General features: G+C 35.1%; 1 protein-coding gene across 2 annotated transcripts in view; it reads left to right on the top strand.

Annotated features, from left to right (window-relative positions):
- LOC132703615 (A-kinase anchor protein 200) overlaps positions 1 to 21826 on the top strand; it is a 143860-nt gene that overhangs the window by 41926 nt on the left and 80108 nt on the right. For both annotated transcript variants that reach the window (XM_060672977.1, XM_060672976.1), the window contains exon 2: positions 3141 to 3346. In XM_060672977.1, coding sequence (XP_060528960.1) covers positions 3176 to 3346 — 171 coding nt within the window. In that variant the 5' untranslated portion in view covers positions 3141 to 3175. The remainder of the gene's footprint in view (positions 1 to 3140; positions 3347 to 21826) is intronic.

Here is a 21826-nt window from a genome sequence, read left to right on the forward strand (position 1 = left end):
CTTTTTGGCAGAGTCTGCATTCAGTGTTTTTTTTCACATGCATTGATTGCATAGCTTTTGACTGGGTATAGATTCCAATTGTCTTATTAAGAATCTTTTTCATTTCTATTTTTTTTATTGTGGATATCTCATCTTGTAACACTGCTGCTTACTTATCTATTGAAATAGAAATTTTTGTTTTCGTTCTGGGTTCGTATATTCCAGCTCCAGCTTCTTCTTTGGTTTTTGACCCTTCTGGTGCTTCGGCTTCGGCTGCATCCCGAATTTCGACCTGCTTTATAGCTCTATCCCTCATAAATTGGTATGTTCCATTCAGCCACGTAATTGTAGGTCGCCCTCTTTTTCTTCTGTTCAGAGGACACTACTCCCTTGCCCTGTTTGGCAATCTCTCTTCTTCTATTCTTTTTGCGAGTCCTTAACATATTAAATTTCTTAGTTCAATGTTATTAATCCTGTGATATATCCTTCTTAGTCTGATTTTCTCATTCCTGAGATGCTTCGTCCTTGATATTCGGCACTTCTCAGAAAGCCCATGTCCACAGCCTCGACCATCCTTCTTCTTCAATTACTGTATAAATCCTTAGCTTTATTAGATTGGATATTTTACTTTACCCTAGGAGAGGGTTTGGCAGAGTAATTGCATTTTTGCTTTTTTGAACTATGCTTTCTTGAAATTTCCTTCTTTCGATATATTACTTCCTAAATACTTGTATTCTCTTCACGTTCGAATTTCGCGTATGTGTTATTGAGGATATTCAGTATGTCACTCTCTCATGTCCAGGGATTCGGGTTTTGCAAGGTTGATATTAAGTCCTATAGTAGCAATCATAATTTCGACGTCTGCATAAAGAAACCCTATAGACAATGGTGATACCAATTCCCATTGCTCTACTTCTCCAGCTTTCCATTGAATCTTGGTTATATAATTTAAATGGCGTTTAAATGTTTTTGGCATTTTGTTAGTCCGGCATTTGGAATAATATAGACATTTTGTGTTGCTTTGTGCAAGTGTTTTTTGATTAATTTTATTATTAAATTTATACTGCAATCAAACTTTTTATGCAGCAAGACAAAGACAAGTGACAAATATTCAATTATGGTTTTATTGGCTGCACCTCATGTAATGATACTCACAGTACACCTTTTTACAATTTTTGTAGCCTAATCTATTCAAATTGATAATATTCAATTATATTATATTTTATTAATTATGTATAACATAATGATATAATAATATTAATTTCAATTTTCTGTTTTTATTATAGTTGTAATCAATATGACCTTGCCAATTAAATTTGAATCTGCAATAACTCCACGATATTTAATTTTATTAGTTACCTTTCACCTCCTTTCATCTTGAGAAGCCAAGAAAGTTTTACTTATCAGCGTTCAGTGTTTAGTAATTTTTATCATACCAAGTTTTTATGTATTTCATAATCTGTTCTACGTATATTTTCACTTCAGACTCTTTTTTTTCTCAAACGACTATGGCAATGTCATCTGCAACAGACAATGTCTTTCTGTTCCTTGGATATTAAGCTAAATCGCTCAGTAGATATTAAAGAGCACTGCAACTGCCCCCCGGGCACACTAAGAACTAGTGAGGGCATCGTTAATTTTTACTCTCTGAGTTCTATTCAATATATGGGAATGGAATAGTTTATTAACAATACCTCTCCCTAATCACTGTTGCTTTTCTATAATATTTGTTGGCATGGTCAGTTAGGCAGGCGACAGCATCCTTCATACTAGAGTGTAGCCTAAAAATCATCGGTTAAGAACTCTCTTGTTTAGAGAGCCGTAAAAGTATCTCAGGCCGAGTCACTGAATCTAGAATTAAAACACCATACGTCTACTCTTCTCTAATAATTTGCACATTAGAGATATTAAGCGTTCCACCACAAAATACAGATCATCACCAAGGCACCAAAGGCAATGAGCAACCCCACATTTGCCACTGTTCTCCACTTTCAAAAAACATCACAGATTTACTACTTGCCTAAAATTTCTCCACATCTTCGATCCTTCAAAGATAATAGTCCGTTTGAGAAACCAGGAGTTTACAGCATTCCATGCGTACGCGGCGGAGAATACATTGGAGAGACCGGACGAAAACTCAACTAGGCTCAAAGAACATAAAAGAGCCTTAAGACTAAGACAAAATTTTATTCGATAAAAATATAATTCTTGCATGTAATCAATTCTTCTACCAACGATAAATCCGAAAATCTATAGAAATATATAAGCGAGCAAAGAAACTTAGCCGCGACTCAGTTCTTTATCTGTCACCAATATGGGAATCACTCATCCCAGACGATGTTTATGCTCATTTAGCTCCTCTCCCCTAAAACAACATATAAGCAGGTAAAGTAGTAAAGGTAAAAGGTGAAGAAGTCAACAGGATGATTGACGCAGGCGTAGTCCACAAATTTTGTAAATAGTAATTTAATACATTTTTCAATTATTTTGACTTCCATGGTCAGAGCTATAGGTTTTCATCGTTTATCTTCAGATTTTTGGATTTGCTCCCTAATGGCAATGGCAACGTTTCGGGCATTTGCCGAATGAAAAATGTGGTTCATATTATAAATAATTAAATGAAAACCATAAAAGTGGTAGTACAATAAATAATTAAATGAAAACCATAAAAGTGGTAGTTGTAAAACACTGAATTCAAGATTTAAACAGGACACTTACCGGTTTACACAGGATTCTCCATTGTTGTACAAAGGTAGAGTTAAGAAGCAAACGTCAAATCGGATGTCCCTAATGTGTCAATTTCGGTAGAAGTTTCGATGGTGGCAGAATATTGCTGGAAGCGTGCTTTCTAACACTCTCGAAACCTTCGCAGCTTGTAAGTATACCAAACAATTCGGTGCAACTAAGTGCAATTTGTTTAATATCGAAGGATATGTGTGGAGTTCGATGCTGACCAAGCGGACGTAGTTTGATGATTCAGCAATTCGCATTAATGAAATTAAATCCGTTTAATAGCCTTTTCCTTATCGAACATTTTCTCTTTGTGTTTATCAACCGCATATTAGATATCGCGAGTCATTTTAATGCTCATGTTGCTGCGTTTTTTCGTGGAAGCTCGCGTTCAAATAGAGAAAGAGAGAAACGTTTCATTTTTGTTTCAGGTGAAAATTAAACGAGGGACAATTTAAAGGATAGAATGGGCGCGCGGCAGTCGAAGCGGTCGGTCGATATAACAACGACGCCCAAAAAGGGCGACGAGTCCGCCGCAGCGGCGGCAGTCACGGAGGGCGAGGGCAAATTGGAAAAAATTGCGGAAGGCGATGTGATCACCACCAACGGCACCCTACACAACGAAATCGAATATGCGGTAGGTCGCGACTGATTAAGAATAATCAAAATCTTGATGACTCAATTTTACGTCGGCATCGACATGCTTAGTGGTGTCAAACGGGGAATAACAAAAAAAAACGCGTTACTTCAAGGAATAATCAGCTGGGTTGGTCTCATTGAATTTAATAGGGAAAAATATTACAATATGCTAGGAATTCACACCTGCGTTTACGCACATGGTGCGATGGTATGTTTTCATTTTTTTCCAACAATCATAGCGCAACTGGAGTTTAGATCAATGTGCAGCTCACCACCACTAGATATGCGTGGTACAGTCCGACACACGATAAACGGCAATGACTGTTATAATACTATTAAGGTTTTTATTTGCTCGTAGGCATTTTTGGGACAATAAATCAAACCGGTCAAGGGTAGTAGTAACGAAATTGAAACACAAAATATATGAATACTTTTTGTTGTATTGTGTACCTACTATATACATATTTATAAATATAAATATGATTGATAAATGCAGATTAAATAAAATTAGTCCTCAGAATAGTTTGAATCTGTGCTAATCACCATCATCGAAGGATGTACATTAATGGTTTTACTTTTTACAAATCTTCTTCATATACCGGGTCTCGTATAAATTATTAGGTGGCCAAATATTGGCTTCTCTATATATTTTATGGCAAAGTTGTAATATAACTTTTTGATGGGGCCGGTATGATTAACGCATGTGCGGAGTTTGAATAAGAAAAACTTCAGAATTAAATATCATGGCGAAATTGCAAAAGATCAATACAACAAACACCTGCGAATATTTTTAATGACGCTATTTCCAAAACTTGACGACGTCAAGCTGGACAATGACATATCAAATAAAGGTTGATTTGCAATAAGGTCATGCACATTTGGTTTCACACATTGAAAATAAACCTAGTATGTAGGTATATCATTATGTTTTTCTTAAGATCAAGATCTTGTCCCTTAAAGCGTTCTTGGAATGAATTTCATTTAAAGAACGATTTACGCAACAAAGAAGCTTCAAGAAACGACTATAAATTTGACCCTAAAGTCTTTTATTCAAAATAATTAATAGTTATAGTAAAAATACGTCTACAAAACATTGCTAAAAAGAAACTTTATTTTTGAAGTAAATGTTTAAACAACCCTCCATTAACAGTTTACCAATATCCTAAGAGATCATAAAAAATAAATTATTGTGAAATCCTGTCGCATTCTAAGGAAATAACGTTTGGTAACTGGTTATGATTTTCAAAATTTAACATTTTTATAGATAACACTTTTCAAGTGACACCACTGAAGGAAGTCGTTCGGCGAGAGGCCGGGGTGAGCTGGGCCAATAATGTTCCCGTTAAAAGTATTTCCCAAATACTCCTTAACCTTACGGGAATTATGGGCGGAACAACCATCCATCCGGTATCAGATCTCCTGATCTTCGCGAACAACTTCTAGTTCGATTTGATTTTATAATAAGTCCAAATGGCCCAATAACATGATTTCCGCAAATTCCCACCATAACATTTATTTTTTGCGGATATTGGCTTCGAGTATGAACAAAACGATATTCATTGTCTTGGATCCAATACCGACAGTTTTGAATATTTGGTTCGTTGTTGAGTCTGAATGTATAGGGTGGACCGTTTACCTTATCTCAGAAACTATAGGGAATGGAACCAAAAGTTAAATACAAAAGTTAATTGGGGTATTACAAAACTTCAATTTATTTTAATATTGTGTGTGTTGTGGGTGTTTCATTTTTCGTTCGTTCGTTCGTTTCAGTCTTCTTATTTTAAATGGAACGCCTAGTATATTCCTTCATTTTTTAATTCTACACAAAATTCTAGACATATTTTGTGTATAATGTCCTATACCAAAGTCTAAGCGTTAATAACATTTTTATTTTTTTATTCGAAAAATGACATTTGCAAGACGTAAGATATCTGCCAATTTCTTCATTCGGAAGCATTTATTGTTTTACTTGAGTAAGGTTTGTTGTAGACGAAGAACTGGAATAACGGATTTCATTATAGATTTCGAGACATAATAATACAGGGTATGCAAAAAATAAGATGAAATTGAAATTAAGAAAACTGTAAAAAAACTTTTTTTTAAAGGAAACTACCTATTTTTATAATCTTGTCATATTTCGCATCAAAAATTAAGGCAGTTTTAATATGTTTACTTTTTGAAATATTTCCTTTTAAACATTTTTCACAAATAATATACTGTTGCCACATAGGTTCAGTTAGTGTAAGGTGGCTTTGACGGCGTTTAAACAAAACAAGTGCTAGAATGCTGCTTGCGTATTATGTTTACCACAGAGGGAAACACTGATATGTTAGAAAGTTACATATCGTACAATCTAAACCGGACCATGGCTCTTAGAGATTATATAACAAAATTTCCATTAAGGAGGCGCCCAGAAAAAAAGATCTTCGACAGGATTTACCAACACTTTAAAATATATGGAGCTTTGAACAAAGAAAAAAATAGACGTCGTCATATTTCGCATAATGAACAGCAACTTAATATTTTGTTGAGAGAGACCCCTGAAAATTTAAGCGGAAATGCGCCTTTAGATCTAGATGTCAAAAGAACAACGCTTCGAACGTGCCTTTAAAAGAACTGGAAGTCCTATAAATTCTGTCCAGTGCAAAGCTTAGTGCAACATCAGGTTAGATTTTAGCAACAATCTTATGGAAAGATACTTTTCAGAAAATATAATTGCTAATATTATTTGGACAGATGAGTCCATTTTTTTTTCCAGAGAAACTTCCACAGACTTACTTTTACAAAACTTCTGGATTCTTCCTGCATCGGTTTTTGCTGTCCGGTTTCGTGATTGTGTGTGGCAACAGCTGATGAGTTTATTTGTCCTAGATGAAATTCCATTTGAGGTGCCAGGAGTTTGCAGCATTCCATGCATATGCGGCAAAGAATACACTGGAGATACCGGACGAAACATATCAACTAGGCTCAAAGAACACGAAAGAGCCTCATGACTAAGACAAATAGACTCATCAGCTGTTGCCGAACTCAATCACGAAACCGGACATAAAATTTTATTCGATAAAACTAAAATTCTTGCATGTAGTTGATTCTTCTACCAAAGATAAATCCGAGAGTCTATAGAAATCTATAAACAACCTAACAATCTTAACCGCTACTCAGGGCTCTCTCTGTCACCAATATGGGAATCAGTCATCCGAGACAATATATAAGCAGGTACAGAGTAAAATGCGAGCCAGTTTCAGCCAAGCTCTGAAGAAGCCAACAGGATGATTGGCGAAACGTCAGCAAGTTCGACTCAGCAAAAACCGACACAGGAAGAATCCAGAAGTTTTGTAAAAAATAGATGAGTCCATATTTACAACCTCAAAAAGAAATTTTAATGGGAAAAATACCCATTACTGGAGAAACCAGAATAATAAAAAACATATGGAAGTTACAAGTTCAGGTAGAACTTCTGACAAAGTAGGCTGCGCCATTCGGAGGTTCAGAATAATAGGTCCAGTATTTTTTGAACAGAATGTACATTTCCAATGCTACCTAGAGCTTTTAAATGTTATCCATCTCTTTGGTGAAAATGAAGTGCCTGACAACGAAATTTAATTTGTCAGCAGGATGGCGCTCCTTGTCACAGAAGTTAAGAAATTAGCACCTATTTAAATGCACACTATAGAGAATGGATTGGGGAGAATGGTAGTTACGCCTGGCCTCCACGGACCAACGACTTCCCTAGATTTTTTGCTATGGGGTGCACTTAAAGATTTAGTTTATAAGCAAACTGTCAACTGCCCAGGAACTTTAAATGTCGGATAAGAGAAGGTATCGAATATTTACGAGGTTAGCGCCAAAATTTCCAGGCCTGACATAGATGCAGCTCCAGTATCACGATAAAACTTTGTCTCCTTTTAAATATATATCTTGGTAGGCTGCGAAAAAAAAATTGAAGTCTTGCGTGAAATAGTTTTTTATTGACAGCATTTTAAACAAAAAATGTCGCAAATAACGCAACTTGAGTATAGAGCAGTCATAAAGTTTTTGAAAAAAGAAGGGTTAGCACCTAAAATTATTAAAGAAAGGCGGGATGGTGTGTACGGCCAAAGTTCTCCTTCGTATTCTGTAGTGAAAGAATGGGCACAACGTTTTCGAATGGGGCAGGAGTCCCTTGAAGATGATTCAAGAACTGGTCGACCAGTGGAGGTCATAACGGTAGATATTGTTGCAATTGTGGAAGAGGTGGTATTGAGTGATCGACGTTTAAAGGTCAAGGAAATCTCAGAAATTACTAAGCTTTCTGATGCAAGTGTTCATCGAATCGTGCAGGATCATTTAGGTATGCACAAGGTTAGTACAAGATGGGTTCATAAAAACCTTTAGGCCATTGAAAAACATCGCCGTGTCAAGGGTACGTGGTCTTTTTTGGAACCCTGTTGGTCGGAACCGAAGCCTGTGATAAAAACTATTGTGACGGGAGATGAAACTATGGTTCTCTATTATGATCCTCTATCGAAAAAAGAATCAATGGAGTGGCGTCGTAAGGGTGGAGCACCTCCAAGGAAATTCAGAGTCTGCCAGTCAATAAAAAAGGTGATGGTCACGATCTTTTGGAATTGTGAAGGAATTCTTTTGATAAATTTTAATGAAACTAATACCATTGCCAGTGGGAAATATTACGCAACATTATTACATAAATTGCGAGACTGCATACGTGTAAAAAGTCGATTAAAACTGACCAGAGGCGTGCGTCTTTTGCACGATAATGCAGCTGTCCATACTGCTGGTGTTTTAGAGTGTGGGTTTCAACAGATAGATCATCCTCCCTATAGTCCAGATATGGCCCCCAGCGACTATTATTTGTTTGGATATGTGAAAATGGACTTATGTGGGCGGCGGTTTAACGACGAAGTTGAGTTAAAAGAGGCTGTTTTAGCTCATTTTGCAGACAAACCAAAAGAATATTTTTTAAAGGGATTGAGTTGTTAATAAAGAGAAGTAATAAGTGCATTGAAATTAAGGGGGATTATATTGAAAAATAATAAAAAATTGTTACTCTACTTTGTTTCTTTCATATTCAGGCCGTTAAATTTTGGCGCTGCCCTCGTAAATGGGACTGAATCCCATACGTTTAGGACGTGCTGGGTTAGACAAGCCGCGCCCAATAAAAATAACTCTGTCGGACGAGGGTTCTGTAAACGGTGTGATCCGGAAAGCAAAAAAACTAAAAAACAACCACATCTATCAGAGGGTAGTTCTGGTTTATGATAGAACTAAACGCCAGAGGGAACATTACAAAAGACTCAAGCAGGAGTTAATCCAACTTCAAACCGACAATAGCGGGAAAAGAAATAAATATTTCAACGGACATCTGAAAATTACGGAGGTAAACTAAATCTGCTCAACAAGAGATCTGAACTAGCTATATATCATCAAAATACGGGCGGTCTTAATACGAAAGTGGATGAATTTTTTTATTTCGGTAGGTCAGTGTGAATAACATATTGTGGCTATATCGGAATCATCGTTAAAGCAATCAGTGAACTCTAGTGAACTAGTTCCATCAGATTATGTTTTCAGAAAGGATCGCAGCCTACATATTTTTAAGGAAATACGTGGAGGTGGAGTGGCTCTTTTGGTGAGAAATGATATAAAAACAGAAATTGTTGAAACAGCGTACTTCGATAGAAATTTCCCAAATATTGATCTATTAATTTGTAAGTGCACTCTGCAACATAATTCAATCATTTTATCGCTCTTGTATATACCACCTTCTGTAGTCGTAGATTGTTATGTTGCATTTTTGGAAACACTTCAGCATTTCGAAATTCTTCACAACCAGAATGTAGTAGTTTTTGGTGCTTCAACTGTCCAGATTATTATTATTTAATAGCAGAAGCAGGCTTCTTGATTTAGTATTATCTGATATTGACTGTAGCATAGCACGCGACACCTCTTGTGAAAGAAAGGCAAGACCATCTCGTAGGGGCCACAGTTTGGAACTGGGGCAATGCAAAAACATTATAATTTCAGTAAATTGGGACTTTTTAAATCACTTTCATGATGTCGACGAAGCATTGCCGAGCTTTAATCAAAAATTGTATGGCCTTTTTGATCGAAATGTACCTCTGTTTAAAAATTACACTCATAAATATCCTGCTTGGTACACATCCCAGTTAATAAAATATATAAAACAAAAAGCAAAAATACCCAAAAAATACAAGAAAACGGGTGTTAGGGCCCACTTAGTCGAGTTTCAAAGGCTAAGATGTAAAATTACATCTCAGATCAAGACTCTTTACCTTGGCGCAGGGCAACAAGGTGTTTCTAATGATCCTCGTACTTTTTGGTCATATGTACACCAAAAAAATAAATCCACCCGAATCCTCGGTAACATAGTTTTTGACGGCAATGTCCTGGATGTTCCCCTTTCTATTGTGAAAGCATTTGCTACCTTTTTTTGAGAATGTATTTCTCCCTTCTGGTCCTGAGCGCACTCTTTGTAACGTAGTAGATTTAAACTCAAGCACTTATAAATTTCTATCCAAAATAAAATGACCTCAGGACCCGATGGAATTCCTTCATTTTTAGTAAAAGATTGTATTAGTGTCTTTTTCAAGCCTTTACCTAAAATATTTAACCTTGCACCCTCGTCCAAAATTTATCCGCGATGTTGGAAGGAATCCAGGGTCTGTCCAATTGTTAAAAGTGATGAAAGAAATCACGTAACCAACTATAGACATATCACAATGTTATTCAATTTTTTTAAAATACTTGAGGTGATCTGTATGACCGTATTTTTAACTCTGCCAGAAGCATTATCTCTGCAAGTCAGCACGGATTTTATAACTCCCGCTCTACAGTTACTAATATGGTACAGTTTACGGAGTATGCAGCAAGGGTGCTTGACAGTCAAGGACAAGTAGATGTTGTATATATCGATTTTAGAAAAGCATTCGACAAAATCAGTCATGCTGGTTTGCTTCAGAAACTTAAGCGTTTCTCAGAAACTACTTAAGTGACAGGACACAATACATATCTTACAATGAGTATACATCTAATAGATATTTCACATCAGGGGTGCCAAAGGGTTCTAACTTAGGACCATTACTATTTCTAATTATTTTATTTTATTAATGACGTTGTTTCAAATCTCAGTGATACGCAGAATCTATTATTTGCGGATGACTTAAAAATTTATGCTTCCATTTCCAGTATTGCTGATTTTGTTACGTTGCAGAGATCAGTAGACATACTCCTTGAGTGGTGTATCTCAAATGAATTGAGTCTTAACGTACATAAATGTAAAGTTCTAAGCTTCACTTGTAAGGAAGAAACTATCGATTTTCAATATAGAATCTCAAATATTGTTCTCCGACGTGTTGCTGATACTAAAGATTTGGCGTGCATTTCGATCAAAGACTTACATTCGTGAACCACTTAACCAGCATTGTATCTGAGGCTAACCGTAATTATAGTTTTATAGAACGCAACTGCAATTCTTTTACCGACCTTGCTGCTTTGAAGCCCTATGCTCGATCTAAGCTTGAATACGCCTCGGTTGTGTGGAATCCGATTTACTGTTTTATAGTTGGGCGGTCGATGGTCTACAGAAAAAGTTTTTGAAGTATCTGTTTTACTTGGAAAAATTTAATATGAATAGCCTGGAATGTAGGCGGAAGTGTGTGTCAGTTATCTTTGTTTATAAATCGCTACACTACATTATAGATAGCCCGAATCTACTAAAGTATTTAGATATTCGTGTACCACCGCTCAATTCGCGCACCAAAGACACCTTTCACTATGTTCGGGCAAGAACAAAGCTATTAAAAATTCGCCTATAAATATAGCATGTTCCAATTGTAATTGTGTTTCGGACGTATGTGACATAACTGTGGACTGAAGGAAATCAAGATCTATGGTTATTCTAATTTCTTTGGAGCTCACTTTGTTAACCTGCTCGAACTACTCACCAGAATAGGTTAAGTTACATTATATTACATAGTGTTTTTTTTTTGTTACTATATATTGCTCTGTAAATGGATTGTTTTCTGTTGAGCAATAAAGCTATTGTTATTATTATTATTATTTGAAATCACGTTATGTATTTAAAGTCCTTTATATTGCTTGTATTGCTCAAAGGGCCGGACATATTGAACAACTGTTACAATAATTATTATCCTTTGTAATCTATTAATTTTTTATTGATCGTTATATAACAAAAAAATTCACCAACGTTATCGCTTATCCTTATTTTGTATAAATAAGGTATACATAATCTTTGGATCTTCATAAGGGCATCGGCAAGATTATGGTCAACTATGAAGTGGTAAATCATAGTGGCAACACTTTAGCAATTGTTTTGTTTAATAGCCACCTTACTCTAACTGAACTTACATGACAACAGCATCCGTTATTCCAGTCCTTCATCGACAACAAAACTTACTCAAGTGAAACAGTAAATGTTTCCGAATGAAGAAATTGGCAGATATTTTAAGTCTTAAATATAGGATATTATACGCAAAATGTCTAGAATTTTGTATAGAATTCAAAAATGAAGCAGTATATCAAGTGTTCCACTTAGAATAAGAAAGTTGAGACTCGCCCACGAAAAATGAAAATTAAAGGTTTGTTTTTGTTAGTTTTTGAGATAAGGTAGTGTCCCAAGATAAAAGGCCCACCCTATGCATTCATCAGTGAAACAATTATAAAAAAAAAAACCCTATCATTATTTGCTTTTTGCCTCATTTCAGGAAAAAAGTCTCTTTTCTTTCTTTATCGCCTCTCCGGAGCCCTTGGTGCTTTTCGTATTTATAGGAAAAATATTTGTGTTTTTTTAAATGTTCACAACACTGTGGTTTGATGTTTATTTACAACTTGTCCAAGAATCCTCGTACTAATCATTTTGTTTTGCTCCACATGCAGTAAAATGTTTAAATCTCTGTTGTCTCTCTTTTTGCTCTATTACTGACATTTGCAGTTATTTATTTGGACCCGAATTAGGTAATAATAAGTATAATTGTTGAAATCGAAGGTATAGTTTTGCCAGGAAATTAAACTGAAAACATTTCAGAAACTACTCAAAGACTGTTTTCGGCATAATACCACTTAATTGTGGTTATTTTTTATTCAATTGAATATTGCATATTTAACTTAAAATAAAGGGCGTTTAATAACATAAAATCACAAATAAAAATATTGTTACTGTCACGAATTTTCGTGTTGTCATTGTCAAAATGAATTTTGCTGGTATTGTGGTGATTTATTACCTAAACTATAAAAAAAATCTAATTTTGCCATCATATTTAATTCAATAACTGAATATTATTAAAATTTATTCAAGCTCAGCGCACCAGTTTATTTATCATACCGAGCCCTTCAAAAACTTACTACTTACCAACTTTGCTATAAAATGTACAGGGGAGCCAATACTTGGACACCAAAAAATTTAAAGCAACCAGACCGATATTTATAGAAAAAATAAAATGACTATTATCTTCTTCTTATGAATTCCCAGCGTTAATAGGTGGGTCGTCTAAATAAGAATCACTTCTAGCTACAGGAAAGTCACCGGGGGGTTAGGTTTTGATAAATCATCTTTGCTTGTGGGATTCACATTGAAGGTTTTATGAGAAATCGGAATATCTAAATCATGTTAATATAGCTCACAGAAGGCCCTAGGTGTAGCCTAACATTTTTTATATATTTTTTTAACTCCAAATAAATAGGAAATCTTATTTTATCTACATTTTAACAGAAAATAAGGCTGTTTTCTGTTAAAATGTCATCTTGCTCAAGATTCGTGACCTTGAGCCTTTAGTCTTCTGTGAACTGAGTGGGCAGAACCCAGTGAGAGAAATTTATTTTTATTATGAAATCCATGTACATTACTTTTTCAAAAATGATTCGCCTACATAAGGCGGAGTTTGTTAGCTAATTCTAATAACAAACCTCGCTGTAGCGCAATCTCGATTCAACTTCCGCATTGTAAACCAATTTTAACTGATCTTACCGAATACGGAAATATTTACAATTGGATAATTAACTGTGTTAATATGCTGACGGGGCGCTATGCTCATAACTGGTTGAATTCTGTCAGATTATATCCCTTACTACTCAAGAGCAAAGTAAGAAGAGGTTTTAATAGGTTGAAGGTGAGTGTCTACTTATTTTGTCCTGCGCGTTTGTCCAGAACTCTATCAACTATCTGCGCCACCAGGGTTCTAACGATGCCATTTTTTGTGGCGTTCTGGAACTTAAACAAGCAAATGAGGTATCTCAGAAGGAGAGCCCATTGTGAATTTAAAGAGGTCATAGATTGCTGATGTGGAACAGACAACTTTGCAGTTGTATATTGTTGCCCTTCAGGTTAAAATATTCTGTGCGTCAATGTTGGCAACTTCTTATCAGCAGTCTATTGAATTGGCTGAATAATTGATCTCTTTCTCGAAAGTTTTAGTATAGCTGGCTGCATTCCAGGTGATTCATTATAGGTTTTCATTTAGGTTAAGACGTCCAGCTTGTACTTGATGATTTCCCGAGATTTCTTTACTGATCCAGTTGCATATAAACGTCTGGGTTTCTTTCTTTGCGAACATTGGGGATCGCCTTTGACCTCACCCTTGTTGGTACAGAAGAGCCCCTTAATGTGAGATTCATGATCACGATATGTTGAAATTTTGTACACATCGCATACACATAATTTAAAAAAAATCAAAATTTTAAAAATATCGACTTTGTTACTTAGGGCTATTTTATAGAATATGTTATGTTTGTTGATGCTGTGGCGAATGCGCTGTAGTTGTTATTTTCTTACGACCACTACAAAATATGCCACAAATTTATGAAACCTTTGAGGACCTCACTTTTCTGTAGTTCGACGTCTGGAGGACAGTGAAAGGGATAATTTATTCGTCCCATAATTGATTTTGAATACTCACAACTTTCGACTCATTAAATCCACCTGAAATAGAAATATTGACTACAAAGTGTGTCACGGTCCGCATTTATATGTTTGAACACTTCAGGAGACAAACGGATTTTAAAGTTTTCAACTTGAAATGGTTGAAATTTGTCAAGTTTTGTATAATAAAGTGTATGTATTACATATTTAATAACGTGAGTCATAGTACAAAATTATGAAAAGAAAAAGATCATTCTTTCGCCATTTTGTTGTTTTTTGTTTTCTTTCCTTAACGGCGTTTTATGATAGTTCTGGGTGTCTTGGGAGCCGAATACTTTCAGAGCTTGCAGATCCTTTTCTCGCTTATTGGGATTAGATCTGAAAATCGTGTTTAGTGAGTAAATGTCTTATATAATAGTATATTATGCAACAAGTGCGGTAAACGGCATTTGACGCACGAGTTTATTTGACACGAGCGGAGCGCAGCGGAGCGAGTTTTTAATAAACGAGTGAGTTAAAAAGCTTACCGAAAGTGTTGCATACTATGCTTTTTCTACAACCGTGAGTTTTTGGGTACATTTTCGCAATATTTTTAAATAAAACAGCATATATGTACGCTACTTATCTTCCATTTTATTGACGCTGTATATTTTACAATTTTCAATACCCCCATGTACATCATTCTATATTGAACACACTTGAAAACATTGAAAACTAGAGCTTATCTTGGATATAGAATATACTGTTATAGTTTTGCCAACTAATTTCGAGTCAGCCCGTATATATTTGTTGCTTATTATTTAGAAATGTGAAAATTTTACAAGTTACAAAACACAAAAACACCATTGTATGGTAGAAAATATAGATCGACTTAATCTAATAATATTACAAATAAAACGGACACTGCGCTATTTAAAATGACTCAACAATGAAAGCCGCCGAGTTTATTCCGGTTCAAGGGCGTACATTACATTAATATACGTATAAAGCGAATCGTACCGGTAAAGTTAGTACTTTTACTATAGTCGTGTTTCTCGAGTAAATTTAAAATTTAATTTCATCGCCCGTTAAAAACACGGAAGTCGACCCGAGATGGAAATGGACCGTGAAAAATAACCCTGCGGTCGTGTTTATGATGAAATGATTCTTTTAATTAAATTTATTCATTAAAATTTTCAAATTTCGCATAATATTTGAACCTTTCAACAGTATTTTTATATTCACTAAACTCTAAGCTAGATTAAAATGTTCTGCTTTTACTGCAATATTTTTTCTCATTTACTATTTGTTTAATACAGGCAAATGTTTTTAATGTTTAATGTTGTAATTTTCTCCCGATGTTTTATTTTTATTGTTTATTATAAAGTTTTTGTTTTCAATTTATAGTCCTAGTTATTTTTTCGCTTATTTCTGTGACTGGGCTACAGGGTGGTGGTAATTGGAATTTTTTAACAGGGAAAACCTGTTTCTAAATTTGATAGAGCAAAATCGACTTACATGTCAAGGGCTCGATTTTTAAAAAAACATTTAATGGTTAAAACGATATCTTCACTACCAACCGAGATATATAACGTTTTTAAATTTTCGGCTCTTTTGAAAATTGCCCATATCTTTTTTTATACAAATACAGTATTCAGACTTTTTTCAACATTTCTCCGTTTTCAGCCAAATAGATTTGTTGGTATCTGTGATGTCTTAACTTTTATTCTTTATTTAATTTTGTCTTCTAGAGGACTTTGATCACACGATCTGGCATGCCATAGAATGTGGGACCCCTAGCTCTAATGCCGCATTATCCAAACTCTTCATTTAAAAGTTCAATTACAATCCGTGTCTTGTGAGCGGCACAACATTTTACTTCAATTGTATTGAAATATTTTAACGTTAATGTTCAAGTAACGCTTCTCGAGTAGCTTCCTCAAACTCTGCTTTGGTTTGGAAAATTCTATCTTTAAATGTAAGATCCTTTAATCTAGAGTTACATCACACTAGCTCGCAAGCCACAGAATAGGCCTTCTAGTTCCAATCCAGATTGCTGCTGATAATCAATACTCTTTCCAAGAATTAATGCCAAATCTTCCGAATATCACCATCCACTGTCAGACCCATACATTGAATCCAAAGCGACCTTGTCGATTTTGATAATACTACAGATTGAGGATTTTGTGCGGATATTAGTTTACGAAAGTTGCTTGGGTTTGTTTGAACTTTTCATGTATACGGGGTTGCTCGTTTATCCGTAGCCACAACCAACTTTTTTATCTCAAAGGAATCACCCTATATATTAGTACTGGTTTATACAGACCTTTGCAAGATATATAAATATAAAAAAATATTAAAATTATCTTTGTTTTCCAAATGCAAACGCCCATATATCATATTATTTCTAGATAGCCCACTCAGAGGCAAATTCAACGATATATAATATGAGATCTGATGATCACTATTTCTCAATTATTGATGAAGCGTTTTTTTCCAAATAAAATCTCTTAAAAAATATAATAAATTCGTTTTCGAAAAATCCCTGTAGAAAAATATGCAATCTAGAGAAATAATAACAGGTTTAATTAAGATTTTTGATGAACTGTTGGTATCACTATGAAAAACAAATGAAATGAAAAATGAAACTTACAAACGGTAAAAATATCTATTATTGATTAGCGAACAATGTTATAACAAACATAATATAAACTTTTAATGAATGGGTTGGGTGAAAAACCCTGTATGGAAAAAATCGTTTCTTATTAATGGAACATGCTAAGCGTTATCAATAATTAAACCTTAACGTTAAAATATCCCTTATAGCTTGGAAAATAGAGCAAAAATTGCTAATGCCAATAAAACTTACCATTCCTATTTACTTAAAGATAATTGAGTTCAGTAACCCGGCAAATTCAAACAAACCGTACTAATCTGCGTTTGTCTATTTATGTAATGATTAATTGAAAAGCCCGAGAGTGTAATGATTCATTATTTGCTCCCGATAACCGTAGGATTGAGTTGCATTCAAAAAGCAATTAAGATATGAAACTTGATTGGAACGTGCGCAGTCGTACTCGTTATTTGAAAATGTTCACAAATTTATGGAAATTATATTAATACGGTACTACATCGTGGTGTCCATGTGACACAAAAATTGTAAAAATGAACGATTTGCTGTACAGGATCTCCAATTTTGGGTATTTCTGCAGAATATCTCCATTATTTTTATTGAAAGAAAGTTTTCGCGAAAGTGTACCACTCTTTCATGGCGCTAAAGATCTCGTTAACAAAATTTGCGAAAAATGCAAGTAATTATTTTCGCACTAGTACTAATAATCTTCTGGACTCCGCCTGCGTCGGTTGTTGCGCTAAGTTTCTTTGAAAAATTAACAAGCCTTTATGGGAACACATCAAGCGCAAAAGCAGAATGCTAGAAGATCACCGACTGTATAGTAATCTTACCAGTTTCAGTTGCGTTGTGGAGAGCATAATGTTATATCCCTAATTTTCTTAAAATATAATATCAAAACCTCATCGCTTATAAAATTCTTCGTGAATCTAGTTTTGCTTTACTTCTCATCTCAATAAAACTCTTTTGTCTCTATATCATAAAATTACTTCCATCTTGTCCCCCATCCGAGTTCGATACCCTTTCAAACATGATTCCGAGACAAACCTAAAAATCTTGGTTTATCTTTTACCCAGAATCACGTTAAGAATTTTGAAAAACCAACGTCAATGTCACGAACAATCATCAAATTCTTCTCAACTATCACTGGACGAGAAAGAGCAATGGACTGTAAATTTTCATAACATTGAAGCTAGAAATAACGCGGTGATTCAAATAATAATATATTGATGTAACGAGACGAAACAATGACAATCTCTTGTCTTCTTTGATGCAGCTCTGGCTGTTGACCGGCACAATTTCGCAATACTTGACGGCACTCGAGATTTTAATTCTGTCACGCGGAAAATGCTCTCACGTTGGTCTCTACCTGACTCGTACTAGTCCCGATCACAGCGGAATACGAGTTTTTTCTGGCCATATACCCAGTGAGATTGTCACCAAAATACGCGGAGAATATAACCGTAGCAATTAATTAAATGAAAACCAATTTAATTAATTGCCAATTCTTTCTCGAAGGAAGGCGAAACTAGTTAACAACAACCGACGCAAGACGAATCCAGAAGTTTTATAAAAAGTATAGCCTTTGAAAAATTACCCTACATCAGTCGCAAAGCGGGCAACCAAAGTACCTTTATTAAAAATATATTAAAGGATCTGATGTTTAACAGCGCACTACACGGCATAACTCTCTGTACCTCCGTCCTTCGACACCGTATCTCTCTGCTCTGTCAGTGCTTGTTTAGTTATAAAGTCAAAAAGTGCTTCAATACCATTTTTGATGGCGTCAAGGGCTGTTTCGCCACGTTTTCCTTCTCGACAAGGCTAGGCCCTCGTTCTTTTTTTCTTATGAAGTATTGTGTTACGCTTGCGGTAAAAATTGAAAACAGATTTAAAGTTATTTAAAAGTAGTGTTTAATTTTTTTTTCAAAGACACTTCCACAGGCTACTGTAATACTATTTACAAATCTTCGAGTGTCTGTTTGTTATAAATCAGACCTGCCGACATTTTCGCCTATCATCCGGTTAGCTTCTTCAGAGCTTAGCTGGGATCGCATTCTACTCTGTACTTGTCTCTATGTTGTTTGTGGGGAGCGGAGCTAAAGGAGGGGTATGTACACTGACTCGGATGACTGATTCCCATATTGGTGAAAGGTACGCATATAAAAAATCTTAAGATTATGCGATTGCTTATATATTTCATAGATTCTCGGATTTTTAAGAATAGATTACATGCAAGAAATTGTGTAAAAGAAGTCTCTATGTGTGGTGTGGCATTATACGTGATCGAATAATACGCCCAGTATTCTACGACTCTGTTTTGAATGGTGAGAAATTTAAATTTGTTGGAGAACTATTTGGAGAATGGAGAATTAGTTTGTCTATTGGCCCACGGCGAGTCTTAAAGGTTGAACGATAAATATAGCTTCATATCGTCAACATATTGATGCCTATTAGAAATTGTGTAAATAAACCTTTTCCACCTCTGGACTTGTTTTTCATAGGGCTGCATAAAAAACGATGTGCATAAAATCATATGTAACAATAGTGTTCAAGACTTACCAATGAGAATTCAGTACCAGATAGGAAGACGCGGTTAGAGATACTATAGCGAAAAAATTTTCGTTGTTAGAAGAATAAGATTTGATGTCTAGTTTCATGTTCTTTGAGCCTAGTTGAATTTTGTCTTTGACGGTTCGAAAATGTGGAGATTTTTGAAGAAGTGGTAAAAAAACTTTTGATATGTGATCAGTGATGTTTTGAATGTAGGGAAAGACAACAATGACAAGTGTGGGGTCGCTTTCGGCTTCATTGCTATTCGTTGGTTGTGGTGAAGTGTATAATTTTGTTATTTGGCCTCATGGTCAAGAATCCCTAGTAGACTTTTTTAGACATTTATACTCTATACACCCTAACATACGTTTTACCATTGAATTAGAAAGTAATAAAATCCTCCCATTCTTAGATATTCTTATCAATAGAAAATCAGACTTAACATTGGGTCATTCTGTTTACAGAAAAACTACGCACGCAGACCGATACCTTAATGGATTGTCACATCACCGTTCGACCCAAAAATCATCGGTTTTTAACTCTCTTGTGTACAAAACCGTAAAAGTATCTCAGCGCGAGTCACTGGACCCTTAACACCTTACCTCTGCTCTTCACCACAACCTTTCAATAGCCGAAAGCAATCCCACACTGGCCGCTGTTATCATTCCTTACATTAAATACATCACTGACCACATATCAAAAGTTCTAAAGAAATATAACGTCAAAACCAGATTTACCACTTGTCCAAAAATTTCTCAATATCTTCGATCCGTCAAAGACAAAATTCCGTTTGAGGTGCCAGGAATTTACAGCATTCCATCCATGTGCGGCAAAGAATACATTGGAGAGACCGGACGTAAAATATTAACGGCAAAGAACATGAACGAGCCTTAATACTAAGACAAACCCATCAGCAGTTGCGGAAAACAGTCACGAAAATTCTTGCATGTAATCAATTCTTCTATCAAAAAATCCGAGAGTCTATAGAAATCTATAAGCAACAATCTTAACTGCGACTCAGGTCTTTACCTGTCACCCATATGGGTGTTTATGCCCTTCATTTAGATCCGCCGCATTCAAACAATATATAAGCAGGTACAAAGTAAGAGTAAAATTCCAGTCAGTCAAATTCTGAAGCCAACAGGATGGTTGTCGAAACGTTAGCAATCTCGAGTCAACAAAAACCGACGCAGGAGGAATTCAAAAGTTTTATAAAAAAGTACTAATGTAGGGCCATAAATAGAGAAAGACTGTTTGCCCTAAATTAAGCCAACCGAACTCATTGTGATATGGTGAAATTCGGTGAAATTTCATTATATTATAACAAAATTATTCTGTAACCTGTGTAATCTCATTTGATCTTTATAGAGAAGGGCTGACCAGTACATTACGTTTCAATAGGCTAGAAAGGAAAGAATCAGAGCATCGCACAATCGCAATTTAATGTCTGTGGTTATAATAAATATTTGAAAATATGTTTCCCGTAGTTCTTCAGAAGTAAATAAGATACGTGTGATTCGAAGCGAAGCTATAAGATTAGTACTAATATTATATTTTTATTATTCAATAGAATGTTAAAATTGTTATTGTTAAGCGAATACGCATTTTTTACAAAGTTCAGGTAGAGCGTATGCTCAGAAAAAATGTTTGAGTTGAAAATCAGAATTAATTTGTCTATTGGCCCACGGCGAGTCTTAAAGGTTAAACGATAAATATAGCATCATATCGTCAACTTATTGATGCGATTTTAGTTATTTGAAGTAATCAGCAATATTAGTTGTATAAATTGAACACACTGAAGGGACGAGTTTCAAAATTGCCAGCCCAGGTCACCAAATTTAACGTCACCAGACTTCTTTTTATAATAGTGCATAAAAGGAATTGTTAAGGACGCGCTTTCAACCACATCAGATAAAATGAAAATGCGTATTAGATTAACCCCGGATATGTTGTATGAAATTAACAAGAGTTTCAAGAAAACGATATGTAGGTGTTTGGAAATGACATTTCGAAAATTTATTTGTAAATACATGTTTTTCCTTATTTGTAGTTTTTATTGGTTACTCATCGTTATACCCTCTATATTAAATTACTCTTCAATTTTTATAGAATTTTAAGAAATCGTATACAATATAAAATTGTTCTTTAATTAATCAAGTTATAATGTACTCTTGAGATGAGAATAATTGTGACATAAAATGTGTTCTATGGTTATATCACAGGCGTCCGACTAAGCGTTTATAATATTGCCGTGGTTGTGATTAACACGGACTAGTGCGGTGATAGATGTTGCCTAAATATGTATGGTTGCAATGGTAACTATGTAAGGTGGGAGAAAATAATTCCTGAGAGAGTCAAGGTATTATTAAACAACTTCCCTCGGGTCAGACTCTTGTAGAATATTTGAAAAATACAATATA

This window comes from Cylas formicarius, unplaced genomic scaffold, assembly GCF_029955315.1.
Source record: "Cylas formicarius isolate icCylForm1 unplaced genomic scaffold, icCylForm1.1 PGA_scaffold_6__28_contigs__length_40554024, whole genome shotgun sequence".
Lineage (NCBI taxonomy): Eukaryota > Metazoa > Arthropoda > Insecta > Coleoptera > Brentidae > Cylas > Cylas formicarius.